General features: G+C 57.1%; 1 protein-coding gene across 11 annotated transcripts in view; it reads left to right on the forward strand.

Annotated features, from left to right (window-relative positions):
* UBA7 (ubiquitin like modifier activating enzyme 7) overlaps positions 1-20364 on the forward strand; it is a 52395-nt gene that overhangs the window by 9837 nt on the left and 22194 nt on the right. For 4 of the 11 annotated variants that reach the window (XR_006282600.1, XR_006282601.1, XM_043518382.1 and 1 more), the window contains exons 9-17: positions 11842-11976; positions 12206-12364; positions 15162-15269; positions 15945-16025; positions 16121-16276; positions 17436-17601; positions 18052-18248; positions 19163-19227; positions 19666-19840. Coding sequence is in view for 9 of the 11 variants with exons in the window: in XM_043518382.1 (XP_043374317.1) it covers positions 11842-11976; positions 12206-12364; positions 15162-15269; positions 15945-16025; positions 16121-16276; positions 17436-17601; positions 18052-18248; positions 19163-19227; positions 19666-19840 (1242 nt within the window). In the remaining 2 variants the exon portion in view is untranslated. The remainder of the gene's footprint in view (positions 1-11841; positions 11977-12205; positions 12365-15161; positions 15270-15944; positions 16026-16120; positions 16277-17435; positions 17602-18051; positions 18249-19162; positions 19228-19665; positions 19841-20364) is intronic. The other 7 variants (XM_043518383.1, XM_038410710.2, XM_043518386.1 and 4 more) reach the window with 5 other exon arrangements.

The raw sequence follows: 20364 nt of genomic DNA on the forward strand, positions 1-20364 counted from the left end.
GCCGGGCTCCCTGCTCACCTCCCCCCCCCCAGTTTCCTCATCTGTGGCTGGCTGGGCCCCCCACTCTGCTCCCACGACTGTCTGGGCCCCCACCCCACAAACTGGTGCAGTGTTACAAACTGCTGCCCATCAGAATTTGCTGCTTTGCTTGGACCAAACATGTCCTTGTGGATGCTCAGTAACGTCTGCTGGAGCCACTGCCTCGTGCTGCCCCCCTAGGGGACCTCCTGTTCCCTAGGGCTGGAGGGGGAAAATTGGCGGGGGGGGGGGGAGAGCGGAGAGAGGGCCAGGCTGCGGCCAAACTGACTGCACAGGAGGGGCAAACTGCCAGAGGCAGAGGTCGAACAGGGGCCAAATCAGGGCTGGGGGTAGGAGCTGGGGTACTGCTACCTTGGGGCAGAAGGGGTAACAGTTACCCCAGGGAAGGGGGGCATTTGCAATGTGGAAGTGTCAAGGCTGAATCCCCACGCTGTCACTCCGAGTGCAGAAAGTGGGGGACCTGCAAGGATTCTAAAATTTAATACTTGCCACTCCAGGCTTGTATTAAACTCCCAAGGTTACTGCTTTTCTCTGACCTTGGCTTGGTAAACGCTGCCACCACCCAAATGCAAAAAACCCCCTTGGACCCAGGAAGGAAGCTCTTGGGAATTCCTCCCTGTGGGGTACCCTCAAGCCCCTTCACCCACCCACTGCCTCCAGGGAAGAGCTGAGAAAGAAAACAAAGGAAATTAGCTGTTGCCACCAGCTAGTCAAACAGCATATACACAAATCTCTTAGGACATCAAAAATCCAATCCTGTTCTTAAAAAAGATAGAAAATACATCTGGAACTTAGGCATTTGCTAGATTTTAAAAGAGCAATTCCAAAAATTAAGCACCCAAAATAGCTTTCTTGGGGGTTCATCTTAAAGGTTACAAGCAAACAAAAGCATCTGGGGTTAGCACAGAGGAGTCCACAAGCCAATAAGAAATAAAAGAAATAACCCTAATTGCTTCTTTTTAGACATTCCCTAATTTTACGTACATATCTGAGGCTTCAGATAAGTAGGTTCGTGGTATGAATTGATAATCTATAATCATACCTGGCTTAAGCTTCTTACAGCATTGCTGCTCGATCCCTGCAGCCCAGAGAACAACAGACAAAGGGAAAGGTTTTTTTTCCCAATTTTAAAAAGTTCTAGCCTTCCCATTGTCTCTTTTGGTCAGCTGCCCACTTCTTTTCTTTTACCTGTGGGCTTGTTAACCCTTTACAGGTAAACCAAGCAGAGAACAGACCAAGAGGGATTTTACAGCTAACTGGCTGGCTAGATGTCCATCAAAGGGAGCTACCTCTTCCCCACCCTTCATGTATCACGGGGGGCAGAGGGTCTTTTTGTTTCCTCTGCCAGGACAGTGCAGCTCAGTGCCTGTCTCCCAGGGCCGTGTTGCCTAGCCAAGGCAGCTCTGCCCCAGCCTCTGGGATGTGCTGGGTGGCTGAGGGAGACTCCATTCAGTGCTGTATTTTGCCCCACAAAAGTGACAGTTGTCAGCCATGGTTTAGTGCATACGGGAATTCCGGCTCAGATTCTTTCTGCAGAACGTCCATCGCAAATTTGCCTTGGCCACTGTTCTCGTTCCTGCTCTGGTGCCTGCCACTGCTAGGCCAGTATCACTCCTAGCCATTCTTTATTTGAAAATGTTACCCTGATTTCCCTTGGCACTTCATTGTGGGTTGTCCTTACCGGGGGGCTGGCGGGTGGCACTGCCACTTGAGAGTAAATCACTGACTATGGGCTTGTCTACACTTACATTTTATAGCACTCCAATTTGCTGGCTTAGGGGTATGAAAAATCACCCCCCTGAGTGTTAGTGTAGACAGGCTCTGAGTGCCGGGAGCTGCTCTCCCAGTGCTCAGAGCTAATCCCTTCATGGAGGTGAAGTACCAGGAGCGCTGGGAGAGCTCTCTCCCAGCGCTCACGCGCAACCACACTCGCACTTCAAAGCGCTGCCATGAGAGCATTCCCGTGATAGCGCTTTGAAGTTTCCAATGTAGCCATGCACTATATGTCACTAGTACCTTCAGCAGTCACAGCTCACGGTGTTTCTGGGACAGCACTTCCTGTCTGTATGGTGACATTAGGTTTTAATTTTAAATTTCATCCTTTTCTCCTTTGTTTTAATCCTCATGTTAATTCTTTGGGCTCAGGACATCAAGGCTGGGTGATTTCCTGCTTGGGTGTCAAACTTCTTCCCTTTCCTTTGATCCACCAATGGATCAAATATATATGTTACATATTGTGTTATGATACATTTCAGTATCATTCTGACAAGTTTACTGCTCTCTACTGCTGAAAGCAAGGATTTTTAAGGTGAATTATGCTGTTACTCCTTTGCCTTGGCTGCCTTTTGGAGAAACTAAAATGCTGTCTCTCCACTATGTTTGCAGTGGCTGTGTCAGTCCCAGCATGTTAGAGACATGAAGTGGGTGAGGGAATAGCTTTGATTGAACCAGCTTCTGCTGGGGAGAGAGACAAGCTTTCAAGCCACACAGAGCTCTTCTTCAGCTCTGGAAACCTACTGAGAGTGTCCTGGCTATATATAAGACTGAACAGATAGTTTTAGCATAAGTAGTTACACATATTGTAAGGAACCATTTAATGTAGAGTAGCCCAATAACACCCCTGTAGTCACAGGACACAAAGGGAGAGGGGATTGTTGTAATAAGCTATAAATCCAGTGTCTTTATTAAGACCATGATTTTTAGTGTCTAGCAAAGTTATGAACGTAAGCTCCCAGGCTCGTCTTTTGAAGGAGTTGTGCAGGTTTCCTGTGTGGCCGAGGACTGAGAGGTCAGACATGGAGTGATCGCTGTGTGAGAAGTGTACACCCATAGGTGGCAGATGGCATGTTTTTGTCCTTTGTCTTTTTTCCTGTGCGAGTTCATTCCATAGAGATTGTCTGGTTTCACCTGTATACCTGTTAGTGGGGCATGTAGAGCACTGGGTCTTAACAGGGAGATGCTAATGTGGGGTGGGTAAACTACGGCCCGGGGGCCGCATCCAACCCTCCAGACTTTTTAATCCGGCCGTCAAGCTCCCACTGGGCAGCAGGGTCTGGGGCTTGCCCCACTCCGGCGCTCCAGCCGGGGAGTGGGGTCAGGGGCTTGCAGCACTCCACGTGGCTCCCAGAAGCAGCGGCATGTCCCCCATCTGGCTCCTACATGTAGGGGTAGCCAGGGGGCTCCGCACGCTGCCCCCACCCCAAGCGCTGCCCCCACAGCTCCGATTGGCCGGGAACTGTGGCCAATGGGAGCTGCAGGGGTGGCGCCTACAGACAGGGCAGTGTGCAGAGTTGCCTGGCCGCACCTCCATGTAGGAGCTGCAGGGGGGACATGCCGCTGCTTCTGGGAGCTGCTTGAGGTAAGCGCCGCCCAGAGCCTACGCCCCAACCCCCTTCCCTAGCCCTGATCCCCTCCCACCCTCCATCCCAGCCTGGAGCAATCTCCTGCACCCCAGAGCCCGCAACCCCAGTCCAGAGCCCCCTCCTGCACCCTGAACTCATTTCTGGCCCCACTCCAGAGCCTGCACCCCCAGTCAGAGCTCTCACCCCCTCCCATGCCCCAACCCCCAATTTCAAGAGCATTCATGGCCCGCCATACAATTTCCATACCCAGATGTGGCCCTCGGGCCAAAAAGTTTGCCCAACCCTGTGCCAGTGCATATTAATTATCACACAGTAAACACACATTTTCTTAACAGTGAGGACACAGACTATAATGCTAAATTAACCATTATTATCTAGAACTTGACAACTCTGATACCAATTGTGTGGCTAAGGACTTGTCTACACTTAAAATGCTGGAGCATGCCACTGTAAGTGTTCAGTGTAGATCAGGGGTCAGCAACCTTTCAGAAGCGGTGTGCCGAGTCTTCATTTATTCACTGTCATTTAAGGTTTCACGTGGCAGTAATACATTTTAATGTTTTTAGAAGGTCTCTTTCTATAAGTCTATAATATATAACTAAATGATTGTTGTATGTAAAGTAAATAAGGTTTTAAAAATGTTTAAGCTTCATTTAAAATTTTAAAATTTAAATTAAAATGCAGAGCCCCCCAGACCAGTGGCCAGGACCCGGGCAGTGTGAGTGCCCTTGAAAATCAACTCATGTGCTGCCTTTGGCACGCGTGCCATAGGTTGCCTACCCCTGGTGTAGACAATACCTGTGCCAACGGGAGGGGCTCTCTTGTCAGTGTGGGCAATCCACCTCCCTCAGCAGCAGTAGCTAGGTCATGGAAGAATTCCTGCTCCATCTACCCAGGGACAGCTTAACTCTGCCAAGGGGACGTGGATTTTTCACATGCCTGACTGATGTAGTTAAACCAACCTAATTCTCTAGTGCAGATGAGCCCTCGCGCTGTTTCTTCGCCAGCACAGGGCTTTGCGTCAGACTGGTTGCAGGCCCTGCTGTGGGCATGCCATGGAATCCCAGGGAAAGCCTGTGAAAATAAAGGAACTGACTGAGGCTTGTCTTAGTAAGGGTATGTCTCCAAGGTGTGACACTAAAGGTGTGAAGCCAGGCCATGCCGTGGGGATGCACTGCCCCGAACCCTTGTGTGGATGCTCTTGTTCAGGGGTGAAGTGCCCAGTGTCAGTCAGGGCAGCCCCAGGAGGTTGGCGTCCATCTCCACCCACTGTTAATCATCAGGCCTGTGAGTATGTTGAACGTTGGTAAAATGTCTCATTCCCATGATGGGGGCTCCACTGGACTGGCCCCTCCCCTGGTCACTGGGGTATAGCTTGACAGGTGGAGCCTCTTCCTGCAGTCGCAGGCCCTCCCTCCCTCTGTCTCTGTCGCCGGCGGGTGCCCCAAGCTGCTGCTGCCTCTTGGTGACTCAGCCTCCGGCCAAGCCACTACAGGCCTTTTCCCTTCCAGGCACCAGTCTCACTTCCTGGCAGACTCCCTTTCATGCCCCAGCACCACTCCTTAGTGGCTGGCAGGGCCCCGGACCTACTCTCTGTTCTGGATTCTGACTCGGGGCTCCTCTGCTCAGCCGCCAAGGCCTGTTCCCTTTGAGCCCTCTCCTGCCACCTGACCCTGCGCCTCTCTGGGGTTTGCTAACCTCCACCTCCCGGGAGGGACTGTGGGCTACCTGGCCCTGTAGCCTTCCAGCCCTCCTCCCAGTGTCCAGCGGGACTGCAACCTTCCCAGCAGCCCCTGTCTTCATAGGTCCAGCCCAACTGGTTCCTTGGGCTTCCTCCTACAGCACCTGCTTCCTCTCCACAAGGGCCTCTTGGGGATTAGCTCTGCCAGGCATCGCACCCTCCTCTGGCAGTGTCTTCGCCTGTCCTGGCTCACCCTGCAGCCCCTTTCGCCTCCGGCTGGCTCCCTACAGGGTCCCCCTTCTGGGGTTACCCAAAGCCCTTCCACACAAACAGCCTCAGGCAGTCTTCTATTGCCACATCCGCAGGGGCTGGCAGGAGAACCCAGCCCACCTGCTACTCCAGGGTCCAGTTCGGGGCCCCACACCTCACAACTCTCTGGCTGCTTCCTGCAGCCCTTGCTCTTTCCCTGGACTCCTTCCTACAGCATCTGGTTTCTCTTCCCTCCCCTCCCCCCCTTTACCCCTGACTGTACCAGCTCCAAACCCTCCTCCGAGGAGTAGGCTGCTTGCTCTAGCCCCAACACCCATCCCAGGGAGGGACTGCAGCCCCCGCAGGTGCCAGCTTCCTGCTTGTATGGGCCAACCTGCTCCTGCCCAGCAGAGCCTCCTCTAATGAAATCCCTGCTCCCTGGCTCCTTCTCCGTGGGCAACTGATTGGCTCCTTTGCCAGCTTTATTCCTCCAGGCCTTGTGTGGGGTGCACACAAGTACTCAGACTCCTAGAAATGCAGTCTGGGAGGGACCTCTTGAGGTCATTTAGGCCTGCTACATATTACTTGTACCATCCCTGACAGGTGTGTGTCCAACCTGCTCTTAAAAGTCTCCAGTGACGGAGACTCCACAACCTCTCTGGGCAATTTATTCCAATGCTTAACCACCCTGACAGGAAGTTTTTCCTAATGTCCAACCTAAACATCCCCTGCTGCAATTTAAACCCATTGCTTCTTGTCCTACCCTCGGAGGTTAAGAAGAACAGTTTTTCTCCCTCCTCTTTGTAACAACCTTTTATGTACTTGAAAACTATTATCATGTCCCCCCTCAGTCTTCTTTTCCAGACTTAAAAAAAAACATTTTTTTCCCAATCTTCCCTCATAGGTTATGTTTTCTAGATCTTTAATAATTTTTGTTGCTCTTCTCTGGCCTTCTCCAATTTGTCCTCATCTTTCCTGAAATGTGGCACCCAGAACTGGACACAATACTCCAACTGAAGCCTAGTCAGTGCGGAATAGAGTGGAAGAATTATTTCTTGTGTCTTGCTTACAATACTCCTGCTAATACATCCCAGAATGATGTTCACTTTTTTTGCAACAGTGTTATACTGTTGAGTCATATTTAGCTTGTGATCCACTATGACCCCCAGATCCCTTTCTGCAGTTTTTCTTCCTCAGCAGTCATTTCTCATTTTGTATGTGTGCAACTGATTGTTCCTTCCTAAATGGAGTACTTTGCATTTGTCCTTATTGAAATTAATCCTGTTTAATTCAGGCCATTTCTCCAGTGTGTTCAGATAATTTTGAATTATAATCCTGTCCTCCAGAGCATTTACAACCCCTCCCAGTTCAGTGTCATTTGCACTTTTGATAAGCATGCTCTCCACTCCTGTAATGATGTTGCCCTTGATGGGACACTTCTGAAAGTACCAGTTCAGGACAAATTGCTTAGAGCAGGGCAATTACAGCCCAAGGCTGGGGTTCCTTAGCACACCAGACCAAACCAGACATACAGACAGAGAGGACTTTGGTATTACCCCACTAGCTAACCATAAGTCATACAAGCAAGTGTCCCTTAGACACTCCAGTTTTCCAGTATCACCACCAGTGCCGCTCATTATGGGGACGAATGATTATGAAAACCAATATCCCAGTACAAGAAAAAAGGTTCTCTCAATCCTAAAGGACCAAACCCCAGATCCAGGTCAATATATAAATCAGATCTTATCCACAAATCACACTGTTGCCAATCCTTTAGAATCTAAAATCGAAAGGTTTATTCATAAAAGGAAAAAGATATAGATGAGAGCTAGAATTGGTTAAATGGAATCAATTACATAAAGTAATGGCAAAATTCTTAAAAAAAGAAAAGGAGTACTTGTGGCACCTTACAGACTAAAATTTATTTGAGCATAAACTTTCGTGAGCTACAGCTCACTTCATCGGATGCATCCGATGAAGTGAGCTATAGCTCACGAAAGGTTATGCTCAAATAAATTTGTTAGTCTGTAAGGTGCCACAAGTACTCCTTTTCTTTTTTGCGAATACAGACTAACACGGCTGCTACTCTGAAACCGGCAAAGTTCTTGGTTCACGCTTGTAGCAGTGATGGAAAAAGCTGCAGGTTCAAATCAAGTCTCTGGAGTACATCCACAGCTGGGATGGGTCATTCAGTCCTTTGCTAGAAACTGAAGCTCTGAACAAAGTCCCTCCAAAGGTCAGAAGCAGGATTGAAGACAAGATGGAGGAGATGCAGCTTCCTTTTATAGTCTCTTCCCATGAAAGGACACCCCTTTGTTCTGACTGTGGAAAATCACAGTAACGAGATGGAGTCTGGAGTCACATGGCCAAGCCATGTGTCCATGCATGACTCAGTTTGCAGGCCAACGCCATTGTTTACATGTTAGTTTGAAAGTTCCCAGGAAAGCTCAGATGTGGATTGGCGTCTCCCAAAGTCCATTGTCAGTTAAGTGTTTCTTGACTGGGCACTTACTGAGAATAGTCCTTTCTCAAGAAGCTGACCAAATGCTTCACTGAGGCTACTTAGAATCAAAACACATTGATATACAAGTACATAACCAATATTCATAAATTCAACTACAAAAATGATACACACATTCAAATAGCATAATTATACCCAACAAATTATAAACTTTCCATAGTCACCTAACATGACAACCTTTGTACAATATTTGCTGCAAATATATAACAGTGGTGGCAACAAGGATCTATACGGTCCAAGTTCATATTAATAACGTCACAACTTCATTATCCGTTATTAATGAAAACATTGAATAGTACCAGTTGCAGGACTGACCCTTGCAGGACCCCACTAGATGCACTTTCCCAGTATAACTAATCTTTGAGAATGGCTTTTCAGCCAATTGTGCACCCATATTATAGTAATTTCATCTAGACCAAGGGTGGACAAACTACAGGCCGCATCCAGCCCATCAGGGCTTTGGATCCGGCTCACAGGTGAGGGCAGCACGCGGAGCCCTCTGCCCTGCCTCCCCCAGGGGCCGCAGGGATGTGGTACTGGCCGCTTCCAGGAGCAGCACGGGGCCAGGGCAGGCAGGGAGCCTGTCTTAGCCCCTCTGCGCGCCGCTGCCACCCGGGAGTTGCTCAAGGTAAGTGGCGCCAGGCCGGAGTCTGCACCCTGAACCCCTCCTGCACCCCTAACCCCCTGCCCTGAACTCCCTGCCGCACCCCTCCTGCATCCCAACCCTCTGCCCCAGCCCTACATTTTTGGCCCTGCATGCAATTTCCCCACCCAGATGTGGACTCGGGTGAAAAAGTTTTCCCACCCCTGATCTAGACCACATTCTCCTAGTTTGCTTATGAGAATGTCGTGAGGAACTGGGTCAAAAGTCTTATTAAAGTCAAGATACATCTGTTCTACTGCTCCCCTTTTGTCCACTGGGCCAGGAACCCCGACAAAGCAGGAAGGCTGGTTTGCCATGATTTGTTCTTGACCGATCCTTGCTGGTGATGCCTTAGCCCTGATCATTCTGGGGGTGCTCACAACAGGCTGGTTTGTTCATTTCCTCCAAGGAGCAAAGTGAGGCTGACTGGTCTGTAATTCTCTCATCCTCTTTGTTCCTCTTTATGGAGACTTAGGGCTGGATTCGCAAAGGGCTTGGTGCTGAAGTTCCAATTTTAGGCTCTGCTGCAGTTCCCCAAACTCCCACCAAATGCTGTAGGCACCTGAGCTCAGTCGGCGCCTCGTTGTCAGGTCAATGCTCCCGTGGTGCCCCCGGTTCCACTCAGCATGGGCGTACTGCTCCAGCGTCTGGATATCAGCCTCCCACCAACGCACCCAAACAATTTGCTAACCAGGCAGATGAGGGCAATGCTCATGGGGCATGTGGGCCCGATCCAGTCAGTGTGCTCAGATGCTGTGTGCTAGATAGGGCCCCACTAGAGACTGGCTGGAGGAGAGGAGATGGGGCACTATCCACCTTGTAACTTCTTGCCCAATGGCTAGAGCACGAGCCCAGGGTGGGGATGATCCCAGCCCCCTCCCCCCCCCCATCAGAAGGGTTTGAATAGGGCACTAACCCCAGGGCTACAAGTGGGTCTCACCTACCGCTGTGTATGGAGCCGCCTGACTCCAGAGGAGTCCCCGTTCATGGATCACCAGGCTGAGCCTAATGTCTCCCTGCCCTGGGGAGTTAGGCGCTGAACTCTGTGAGAGGTGGGGCTTAGCATGCCCCATTCTGCGGGGGGAAGACCCCATCCAGCCTACTGGCATTTGGAGATCCCACTCTGAGCCTCCTCATTCTTGGCACAGAGAGCGTAGGTGCCCAACACAGGCTCTGTGCACTGTGGGGTGTTCCGGAGGCTGGGCGCTGGGACATTTAGTGGACAATGCCCCAGGCCCTCTGCGAATCAGCCCTGTTCCCCATGGCTAGAAACTGGGATTGCTGTGGTGTTAACTTGGGGAACTGAGGCGCGGGGGCTGTTCTGCAGTAGAACTCCAGGGAGGATGAGGCCTGAGGAGATGCTGGGCAGTGGGCTCAGCAGGCAGGGGCGCAGTGGGGAGCAGGCACAACATTCTCAGTGGGCAGCAGGCTCAGCGGGCACAGCAGGGAGTGGGCTCAGCAGATTCAGTGGGCAGCAGGCTCAGTGGGTGCAGTGGGGAGTGGGCTCAGCAGGCTCAGTGGGCAGCGGGCTCAGTGGGCGCAGTGGGGAGTGGGCACAGCAGGCTCTGTGAGCAGCTGGTTCAGTGGGCGCAGTGGGGAGTGGGCTCAGCAGGCTCAGTGGGCAGTGGGCTCAGTGGGTGCAGCGGGGAGTGGGCACAGCAGGCTCAGTGGGCAGCAGGCTCAGTGGGGAGCAGGCACAGCAGGTTCAGTGGGCAGTGGGTTCAGTGGGCACAGTGGGGAGTGGGCACAGAAGGCGCAGTGGGCTCTGCGGGTGCAGTGGGCAGCTGGCTCAGTGGGGAGTGGGCTCTGTGGGCAGTGAGCACGGCAGGCTCAGTGGGCAGCTGGCTCAGCGGATGCAGTGGGGAGTGGGCTCAGTGGACAGCGGGCACAGCAGGGAGTGGGCTCAGTGGGCAATGGGCTCAGTGGGTGCAGCGGGGAGCAGGCACAGCAGGCTCAGTGGGCAGTTGGTTCAGTGGGGAGTGGGCACAGAAGGCGCAGTGGGCAGCTGGCTCAGTGGGGAGTGGGCACAGCAGGCTCAGTGGGCAGTGGGCACAGTGGGGAGTGGGCACAGAAGGCGCAGTGGGCTCTGCAGGTGCAGTGGGCAGCTGGCTCAGTGGGGAGTGGGCTCTATGGGCAGTGAGCATGGCAGGCTCAGTGGGCAGCTGGCTCAGCAGATGCAGTGAGGAGTGGGCTCAGTGGACAGCGGGCACAGCAGGGAGTGGGCTCAGTGGGCAATGGGCTCAGTGAGTGCAGGAGGGAGCGGGCACAGCAGGCTCAGTGGGCAGCAGGCTCAGTGGGGAGTGGGCACAGCAGGCTCAGTGGGCAGTGGGTTCAGTGGGCACAGTGGCGAGTGGGCTCAGCAGATTCAGTGGGCAGCAGGCTCAGTGGGCGCAGGGGGGAGTGGACTCAGCAGGCTCAGTGGGCAGCGGGCTCAGTGGGCGCAGTGGGGAGTGGGCACAGAAGGCGCAGTGGGCTCTGCGGGTGCAGTGGGCAGCTGTCTCAGTGGGGAGTGGGCTCTGTGGGCAATGAGCATGGCAGGCTCAGTGGGCAGCTGGTTCAGCGGATGCAGTGGGGAGCAGGCACAGCAGGCTTAGTGGGCAATGGGCTCGGTGGGCACAGTGGGGAGCGGGCTCAGCAGCAAGCGGGCGCACACGGGCCCCAAGGGTGGAAGAGCAAATCTGAAAACTTGACCAGTTTGTGTAGCAGTGATAGGATGGGGTGGGGTGGGGGGGCTGTATAAGGACCAAGGCCAGTTTCCTGCCTAGCATTCCCCAGCCTGAGTGTTCCCCAGCCTTTCCTGGTGCGCCACGTGACTCCGAAGCAGTGAACAGTGGTTATATGGGCCAGAATCTAATCTGCGATGGCAAGAGATGAACACAGACAAACCAAGACCTGTCGGCTCAGCCAGATGTCCGCTCTGCGCTCTGACGCCATATCGGCCTTGCCCAGTCACACCCACACATCTGCCAGAGGGGAGAGGCAGCAGACGAGTCCTCCCATCAGTAGCTCAAACATAGTCATTTGTAACACAGCCCCCGGCTGGGCCCATCCCCTATCTGCACCCGGGGTCCCTGGGGGAGATGGGGGGACCATTCTGTGCCAGGTCTCGGCCCAACAGCTCTTCGGGGTATGGATGTGTGGGCCTGGCACCGTCTCCTGCTGCAGGGCATGTGTCCAGGCCCTGGCATGTCTCTCAGAGGCTGGCAGCACTATGCCAAGAGCCTGTCATGGGGCAGAGTAGCCTAGCCCTGCCTGTGCCCAGCTGCCTTGCTCTGTGGGGGGTGCATCCTAGCCTGTACCCAGCTTCCTGGGCAGCGCCACTCCAGACTCCAATCTCTGCCTGCAGGAGCCTCTGAGAGCAGCCCTGGCCAAGCCGAAGATCAAAGCCATGGACGACCGAGGGCACAGCTTGCACCTGGCCTTCCGGGCACTGCATGCCTTTGTTGCCGAGATGGGACAGCTGCCCCGGCCCAGAGCCCAGGTGAGGAGGGCCCTTGCCTGGGGGTTAGCCACCTCCTGGCCTTGTGCCCTCTGCCTGCATCCCGCCCCCACCTGCACCCCATCCCTGCCTGCGCCCAACTTGCACCTGTGCCCCACCCCCACCTGCATCCTGCCCCAGCCCTGACCTGACTTGCACCTGTGCCCTGCCTGTGCCCTCCCCCTGCCTGGGTCCTGCCTCGCCCCCACCTGACCCGTGCCCGTCCCTGCAGGCAGATGCCAAGAGGCTGCTGGAGTTGGCACGAGGCCTGACTGCACACCAGGAGCTGCTAGACGAGGGGCTTGTGCGGACATTTGCCCACGTGAGCGCAGGGGAGCTGAGCCCCATGGCCGCCCTCCTTGGAGGCCTGGCTGCCCAGGAGGTGCTGAAGGTGCGTGGCCAGGCTGGGCGGGAGGAGGAGGACAGGGCGAGCCTGAGGCCTGGCTGCTGGCTTGGGAGGGGCAGGGCCACATCAGGTGCCTGGGGAGCGGGGGAGGGTTGAGAGGGGGGTTTCCAGCCACTCAGACCTTGCGCCTGATGCCCTTGGGTGCTATCATATGCCAGTGTGGACCAGAATCACTGGGTTCCTGACACAGCCACCATGTGGCGCCCCCATCCAAGCATAACTGTCAAGCTGCAGCCCACCTTTGTGGACGAATTCAAGGGGCGCCCTAGAGTGGGTCTCCTGGAGGGCGGGGGGTGCAGCTGGGGCAGGAGGAGGCTGGGTTAGGCTGGGACTAATGTCTGGGAGGCGCTGGCTCCCTGGCAGCCACCTTCTACCCCAGTCCTGGTCTCCCCCAGCTGTGTGTAAGTGGGGAATTGATCCTGCTATTATGGGGAACTTTCCTGGCTTATACACCATCCCGGTGGAATGGGTCCTCCCTCCCACTCCCTTTACCCAGAGGCCAGCCTGACCTTGAGAACACCCCTTCTACTCTCATGTGTGGCAGAGTCCTCATAACCCCAACAAAGCTGGGCCCAGGATTCCAAGGGGACTCAACCCCCAACCTTGTTGTGGTCACTTAGAGCAGGGGCTAGGGTGTCTCCACTCTGGGGTACTCTCTCTGCACTGGATGCTTCCCTGACCCACTGATCATTATATACAGTTCAAAGCAAATACAATTTAATAAACAGCAATCAATTAAAAAATAAGGAAAAAACAGGAAAGGTGAAAGGAAAACCTGTCAGCACAACCAGTCATCTCTGGAGGGTAAGGGAAGTTCACAATCTGTTCCTCATATGGCCCAGGGCTCCTGCCCAGGCCCTGGCTGTATTGCAGGGATGCTGTGGGTTGGACACTTGCTCTGGCAGTGGCCACACACCTTCAGGCTCTAGGTTGCAGGACCCTTCTTCCCAGCCTCTGCCCCCCGTTGGGGTTATGATCCCCCTCCCAACTCTTCCCTGCACTGGGTCTTCTGCCCAGGGTCCCCCCCAACTTCACTCTCTTCAGCTTTTCCATGCATGCTGCTCCGAACAGCCCCAGCTTCAGCCCCAACACTGCTGCCGCTCTGCCTCCAGCCCTCTGGGCTGCTCCTTTGGCCCCTCTGGCTGGTGCGGCTCTGCTCCCAGCTCAGCCTGGTCCCCGGCTCTCTCCTTACCTCAGCCCCACTCTGTTTCAGGCATCCCCAGTTCACCTGGAGGATGGGACCCTCTGCACTCCTGACTCCCTCATTAGCCTGCCCTCCCTGTCAATCAGGCTAACCCGGAGCATTGGCTTCTCCCCATTGCCCCTGGGACTGTCAGTCTCAGGGTCCTGATTTCCCATTGACCCTTCCCCTTCCTTTGGTATTGGGAGCTAGCAACCAAAAAACCTCACTCAGTTCTAGTAAGGGGCTAACAGTCCCCTTACATCTGCAATGCCCCTCACTCCCGCCTGACAGCCCCCTGCTAGCCCAGTACTGGGCTCCCCTCAGCTCTACCAGTACCTCTCACTCCCACCCCACAGCCCCTGCTAGCACAATTGTGGGTTCCCCCCAGTTCTGCCGGTGCGCCTCACTACTGACCCACAGCCCCTGGCTAGACCAGTCCTGGGCTCCTCCCAGATCTGCCCTTGCTCCTCACTCCCTGTCACGGAGTCACTGGGCGATGCTCTGGAACTACTCCATACGAAGCAAGTCAGGACTCTGGGGGGAGCATGTCTCCTCTCTGAGCATACTGTCTCCAGGGCACGAAGCTTACACAACTTTGACCTTCCTGGGTCTGACCTCGGAGCATTCAGCCTCCCCTTCCACACTGTGTGCTTCCTGCAGCGAGTCCCTGCAAAACAGTAAAGCTGACATAGGCTCAACAGTAAGACTCACATACAACATAACGAGGGAAAATTCCCACTTCATCACACTCCTGCCACACAGCCCCCTGCTAGCCCAGTTCTGGGATCAGCCCAGCTCTGCTGATGCCCCTCACTGCTGACTGGGCTCCCCCCAGCTCTGCCAATGCCCCTCACTCATGACCTGCAGCCCCTGTTAGCCCAGCCCTGGGCCTCCCGGTCTGCTGGTGCCCCTCACTCCCACCCCACGGCTTCCTGCTCGCCCAGCCCTGGGCTCCTCTCCAGCTTTACCAGTGCCCCTCACTCCCAACTCGCAGCCCCTGCTAGTCCGGCCCTTGGTTCCCCCCAGCACTGCCAGTGCCCCTCACTCCTGACCCGTAGCCTCTGGCTGTCCCAGTGTAGGTGCCCTGGTGAAAAGGAGCTAGTTGCTACAAAGTAGGTTGCTGGGATGTGGCAAGCAGAGCTCACGTTGTGTGTGTAGTGCTGTGGCTGGGCAGGGTCCCTGACTCCCTCGTCTTGGGGACTGGCCTGCGTGCCAGTGGCAGGCCTGGGTGGGACCCAGGATCCTGATTCTGTTGTCTCTGAGCTACATCTGCACAAATGGCCAGCAGGTGGCATTACCTGCCACAGTGCCATTGCAGTGGGGTCAGGGGACTGGGGGTGCAGTCCCTCGCAGCAGGATGGGATAGGAAGGTCTGGGGGTGTCCAGGTGCCTGTTCCCATGCCAGGCAGCTCTGCTCTGCTGGGCACCTGGTGACACTGCTGGGCCTGGCACAGTGTGCTGGGTCCTCTTGTGGCAGCCAGCCCTTGGTGCTGCTATCCGCTCTGCTACCCAGCGCAAATAGCCCTGCGCTACAGGTGGGCACTGGCCAGGCACTCGGGGTCCCAGGAGAACTGATGTTGCCCATCTCACTGTGCCCAGGCTGCCTCAGGGAAGTTCTTGCCGCTGGCCCAATGGCTTTACTTTGATGCGCTGGAGTGCCTGCCCAAGCAGGGCACTGCACTGCTGACGGAGGAATCCTGTGCCCCGGTGAGTGCTGTGCCCACTGCCACCCACTGATGGACACAGCCTGAGAGCCACTGGCTCTGGGGCCGGGCTCCTCACCCAGCCCTGTGTGGGGATAGGGTTGCTAGGTGTCCAGTTTTTAAATGGGATGCCCAGTCGAAAAGGGACCCTAGCGGGTTGCTAAAAGTCCAGTTGGCACCCCCCTCCCACACCCCAACCCTCTGCCCCAGCCCTGAGCCTCCTCCCACACTCCAAATCCCTCGGCCCCAGCCTGGAGCCCCCTCCTGCACCCCAAACCCCTCATCCTTGGCCCCACCTCAGAGCCCACACCCCCAGTTGGAGCCCTCACCCCCTCCTGCACCACAACCCCCTTCCCCAGCCTGGGGAAAATGAGCAAATGAGCAAGGGTGGGGGACAGCGAGTGATGGAGTGAGTGAGGGATGGAGTGAGTGGGGGCGGGGCCTCAGAGAAGGGACAGGGCAGAGGTGGGGCCTCGGGGCAGGGCAAGGGTATTTGGTTTTCTGCAATCAGAAAGTTGGCAACCCTATGCATGGAGCTGGCTGGGGGAGGAACAGGGTGGGCCCTGATGAACAGGGTCAGTGTAGGGAGCCAGCTGGGGGAGGGGCACTATGTGGGAAGCTGGTTGGGGGATGGGTGCTGTGAGGGAGCTGATGTCAATCTGTCCTTCTGCTCTAACAGCGTGGCAGTCGCTATGATGGGCAGATCGCTGTGTTCGGGGCTGACTTCCAGGAGAAGCTGGGCCGGCAGAAGTACTTTGTGGTGAGCAGGTCGGGAGAGGGGCCAGGAGGTGGGGCAGAGTGGGTGAGGCAGGGCGCTCAGGGCAGGACCATGCTGACCTCACCTCCTCCCGCTAGGTGGGAGCTGGAGCTATTGGCTGTGAGCTGCTGAAGAACTTTGCAATGATTGGGCTGGCGGCTGGCAAGGGCGGGAGCATCACCGTGACGGACATGGACACCATCGAGCGCTCCAACCTCAGCCGGCAGCTGCTCTTCCGCCAGCGGGATGTGGGTGTGAGTGGGGCAAGGGCCGGGCAAGGCCTTGACTATGGTCTAATCACACAAATCCAAAAACCCTGCCCGTCCCTTTCCATGAGGCCCCACCCCGCCCCACTCCTTCTCTGAAGCCCCGGCCCACTCACTCCATCGTACCCTCTGTTGCTCGCTGTCCTCCACCCTCACTCACTTTCACCAGGCTGGGACAGGAGGGTGGGGTGCAGGGGGGCATGTGAGCTCTGGACTGGGGCTGAGGGGTTCGGAGTGTGGGAGGGGGCTCTGGGCAGAGCCTGGGCAGGAAGGGATGCCCAGTGGCCAGTGGGAGCTGCAGAGTCAGCTCTTGGGGCGGGGGCAGCACATGAAGACCCCCTGCCCCCACCCCAGGAACATGCTGGCCACTTCCTGGAACAGAATGGAGCCAGGGCAGGCAGGGAGCCTGCCTTCGCCCTGCTGCAGTGCCAGATTTTTAGCACCTAAAATCTCCCAGTTTGGCTTCAGTAGCCTCCAGGAGACTGAGCCCGATTCCAGGAGACTCCCTTTGAAACCAGGATGGTTGGCAACCCTAGCCCTTGACACCCCTCACTCCTGACGTGGAGCCCCCTGCTACCCCAGCCCTGGGCTCCCCCCAGCTCTGCCAGTGCCCCTCATTCCCGACCTGCAGCCCCCTGCTGCCCCAGCCCTGGGCTCCCCCCTCTCTGCTGGTGCCCCTCAATCCTGACCCGCAGCCCCCTGCTGCCTCATACTCCTGACTTTCAGCCCCCTGCTGCCCCAGCCCTGGGCTCCCCACAGCTCTACCAGTGCCCCGCACTCCTGACCCTCAGCCCCTACCTGGGCGGTTCTGCATGGGGGATGAGGATGGGTGGGTCTGAGGGAAGGGGAGAGGGAGTGCAGCCTCCTTCCTGGCTCTGACTCTTGCCCTTTGCCCCCTGCCTGGGCCCAAGGGGTCCCTGATGAGGGGTCGAGCACCAGCCAGGGGCACTGACTTTCCACAGCCTGTTCCGTTATCCTCACTGCCAGTGGCTCTGGGCCCAGAAGGGGTCTGTGGAGCTGGCAGAGAACAAGGGAGCAGCCCAGCCTGGCCCAGCACCTGGGCTGGGGTCTCCCTGAGGGATACAGCTCTGATGGGGGTGAGGCTCCCTGGTCTCCCCTCTGCTCATGGCTCCCATGGCCCTTGCAGAAGCTGAAGTCGGAGACAGCAGCAGCGGCTGTACGGCACATGAACCCCATGACTAGGGTGACAGCCCAGCCGCACCATGTGGGGCCCGACACGGAGACACTCTACGGGGACGACTTCTTCACAGCCCTGGACGGCGTGGCCAATGCTCTGGACAGCATGCAGGCCCGTGAGTGCCCGGGCTACTACCACAGGCAGCCTGGCCCTGAGCACCCGGGGCCAAGCCCCCCGCCACATACTGCCACTGCCCTTGCCCCACTCCCCGCCATGCCACATGCCTGTGCCCCCACTGCCACATTCCCACACCCCTGCCACACCCACCCACATCGCCACAGGCCTCGCATGGTACAGAGACTGGCCTGGGACAGGCGCTGGGAAGAGGCTGCTGCTTCCTTCTCTGGCCTTGGCTAAGTCTCTGCTCTGCCTCCCTTGGCTGGGGCATCTCCTGGGGATCTCTGCTGGGTGGAGCTTCCTGAGATCTCATCCAGAAGGCAGCACCTCCCGGGGGGCTAGCAGGATGCACTCCAGGGCCCTGCTCTCTAGCTGCCCCAGAGGCTACCTGGGCAGGGGGAGGGCAGAAGTGGGGCATCTCCCTGACCTGGCCACTCTTTTCCCATAGGGGCCTATGTGGACGGCCGCTGCATTCGCTACCTCAAGCCCCTGCTGGACTCAGGCACCGAGGGCACCAAGGGCCACGTGCAAGTCATCGTGCCCTATCTGACACAGCCGTTCAGGAGCTCGATGGACCTCATGGAGTCAGCCGTACCCCTGTGCACCCTGCGCCACTTCCCCAGCACCATCGAACACACCCTACAGGTGGCCATCCCTCCCCGCGTCTGGAACCTGGGCTCTCTCCACCCCGAGCCTCTTCCTGGCCCCTCTTCACCCCCTGCCTGGCCCACTCCTGTCCAGAGATTGGGCCCTCCCCAACCCTGGCCTGGGCCTGGGCCTGGGCCTGGGCCTGGGCCTGGCCCCTCCCTGCATCCTGAGGTTAGGCCCAGCCCTTCCTCCCTGCCCCAGACCTGAACCCCCTCCAATCTGTGCCCTGTCCCCAGCCGGTCCCTTCCCCGACCCCAGCTGCCCAGCAAATGCCCGCCCTATAGCAAAGTCCAGGAGCCAGTGGCCAGGCTGGGGGCTCCGATGCAGGCCCAGGCCATCCAGGGCCCAGCGAGGGCAGGGGCGACTGTGCCTGGAGCCGGGCTGGGGGGCAGGGGAGCACTCTGACCTGCCAGGTGGCTCTCCGGGCACTGCCGTTTCCAGGCCGTGCTGGGCCTCTGGCCTGTTTATTTGGCAGAGGAAGGGGCTGTCAGTGGTCTGCTGGCCGGACCTTCCTGCTTCCCAGCCCTCACACTGCCCCTCCTGCCCACATGCTGCCCTCTGTCCACATGCTGCTCCATGTCGACACAGCCCCTTGGACACGCAGCCCCCATACCCTGCGCACACCGTGCACACGACCCAGGCCCTGCCCAGCTCCCTGTCTCGGGGCCTGGCACTAGGCCTGGGGGGCTGCAGGGGCTGTCGCCTGGCCCCCTGCTAGAAACCACCTGCCCTGGTCACCTGCCCCTGCTTCCGTCCCACAGCTGGGGCTCTGAGCGCCCAGCAGCCAGAGCATTTGGCCCTCAGCATGGGCCATGCCAGAAGGCAGCATGGGGGTCCTGCCCACGCCCTGATGGGATTGGGTGGGAGTGGGGCGACCCCAGCCTGTGTGTAACTCACCCCCTCTCCCACAGTGGGCCCGGGATGAGTTTGATGGGCTCTTCAAGGTGCCTGCGGAGAATCTCAACAAATACCTGGAGTGAGTGTGGGCTGTAGGGGGCTGTAGGGTGGCTCTGGGTGATGGGGGTTTAGTGGCTAAAGGGAGCTGTGGGGGTTGGGGGGCTGAGGAGGGTGCTGGGAGGCAGGGGTTTGGCAGCTGAAGGTGCCTCTGGGGGGTGGGGTGGCTGAGGGGAGGTGTGGGGGTTGGCGACTGGAGGGGGATCTGGGGCAGGGGTTGGGCAGTTGAGGGGTCCACTGAGATTTGGGGAGCCGGAGGGGAGCTCTGACATTGGGGCCTGTCCGTGGTCTCTGTGCCCCAGCTCACATGTACCAGGGCTCAGGAGCCAACCTGGAATGGCCCAAGATGTTTGGGTTCTCTCTGGGTGGGTGACCCTCCCCCCCGGGCCCTGGCTCTGGCACTGTGCTGCACCATGTGTGTCTGTGGGGGGCTCGGCCTGACACTGCCCTGTACCCACAGGGACCCAGCCTTCCTGGAGGGACAGTGGACGACGCAGGATCTGGAGGGGGTGCGAAGCAGCCTGCAGGAGAAGCCGCGCAACTGGCAGGACTGTGTGTGCTGGGCCAGGCAGCACTGGGAGAGCCTCTATCGCCATGCCATCCTAAACCTGCTGCATGCTTTCCCACCCAGCCACGTGAGCGGCACCGCGGACACCCCGGGCTCCCATCCCCCCACCTCAGTGCCCCAGACTCCCATCCCTTCCCCAGCATCCCCCGGCTCAGTATCCTGGGCTCTGATCCCTCCCTGAGCACCCCCAGCTCAGTGCCCAGGCTCCCATTCCCCTGGCTCAATGCCCCAGGCTCCGATCCCTTCCCCAGCATCCCCCAGCTCAGTACCCCAGACTCCCATTCCCCCGGCTCAGCGACCCGGGCTCCAATTTCCCTGACTTAGTACTCTGGGCTCTGCTCCCCCCGGCCTCAGTACTCTGGGCTCCTTTCCCCATGGTACAATGCCTTGGGCTCCGATCCTCCCAGTTAAATATTCCTGGCTCCGATCCCCCGAGCTCAGTGCCCCGGGTTCCCATCCTCCCCCGAGCTCAATGCCCGTGGGCTCCCATCCCCCTGTGACGATGCTGCCTTTGGTGGGACACTTCTGAGAGTATCAATTCAGGACAAAAAGAAAAGAAGTACTTGTGGCACCTTAGAGACTAACAAATTT

Source organism: Dermochelys coriacea, chromosome 7 (genome assembly GCF_009764565.3).
Source record: "Dermochelys coriacea isolate rDerCor1 chromosome 7, rDerCor1.pri.v4, whole genome shotgun sequence".
NCBI classification, from domain to species: Eukaryota; Metazoa; Chordata; order Testudines; family Dermochelyidae; genus Dermochelys; species Dermochelys coriacea.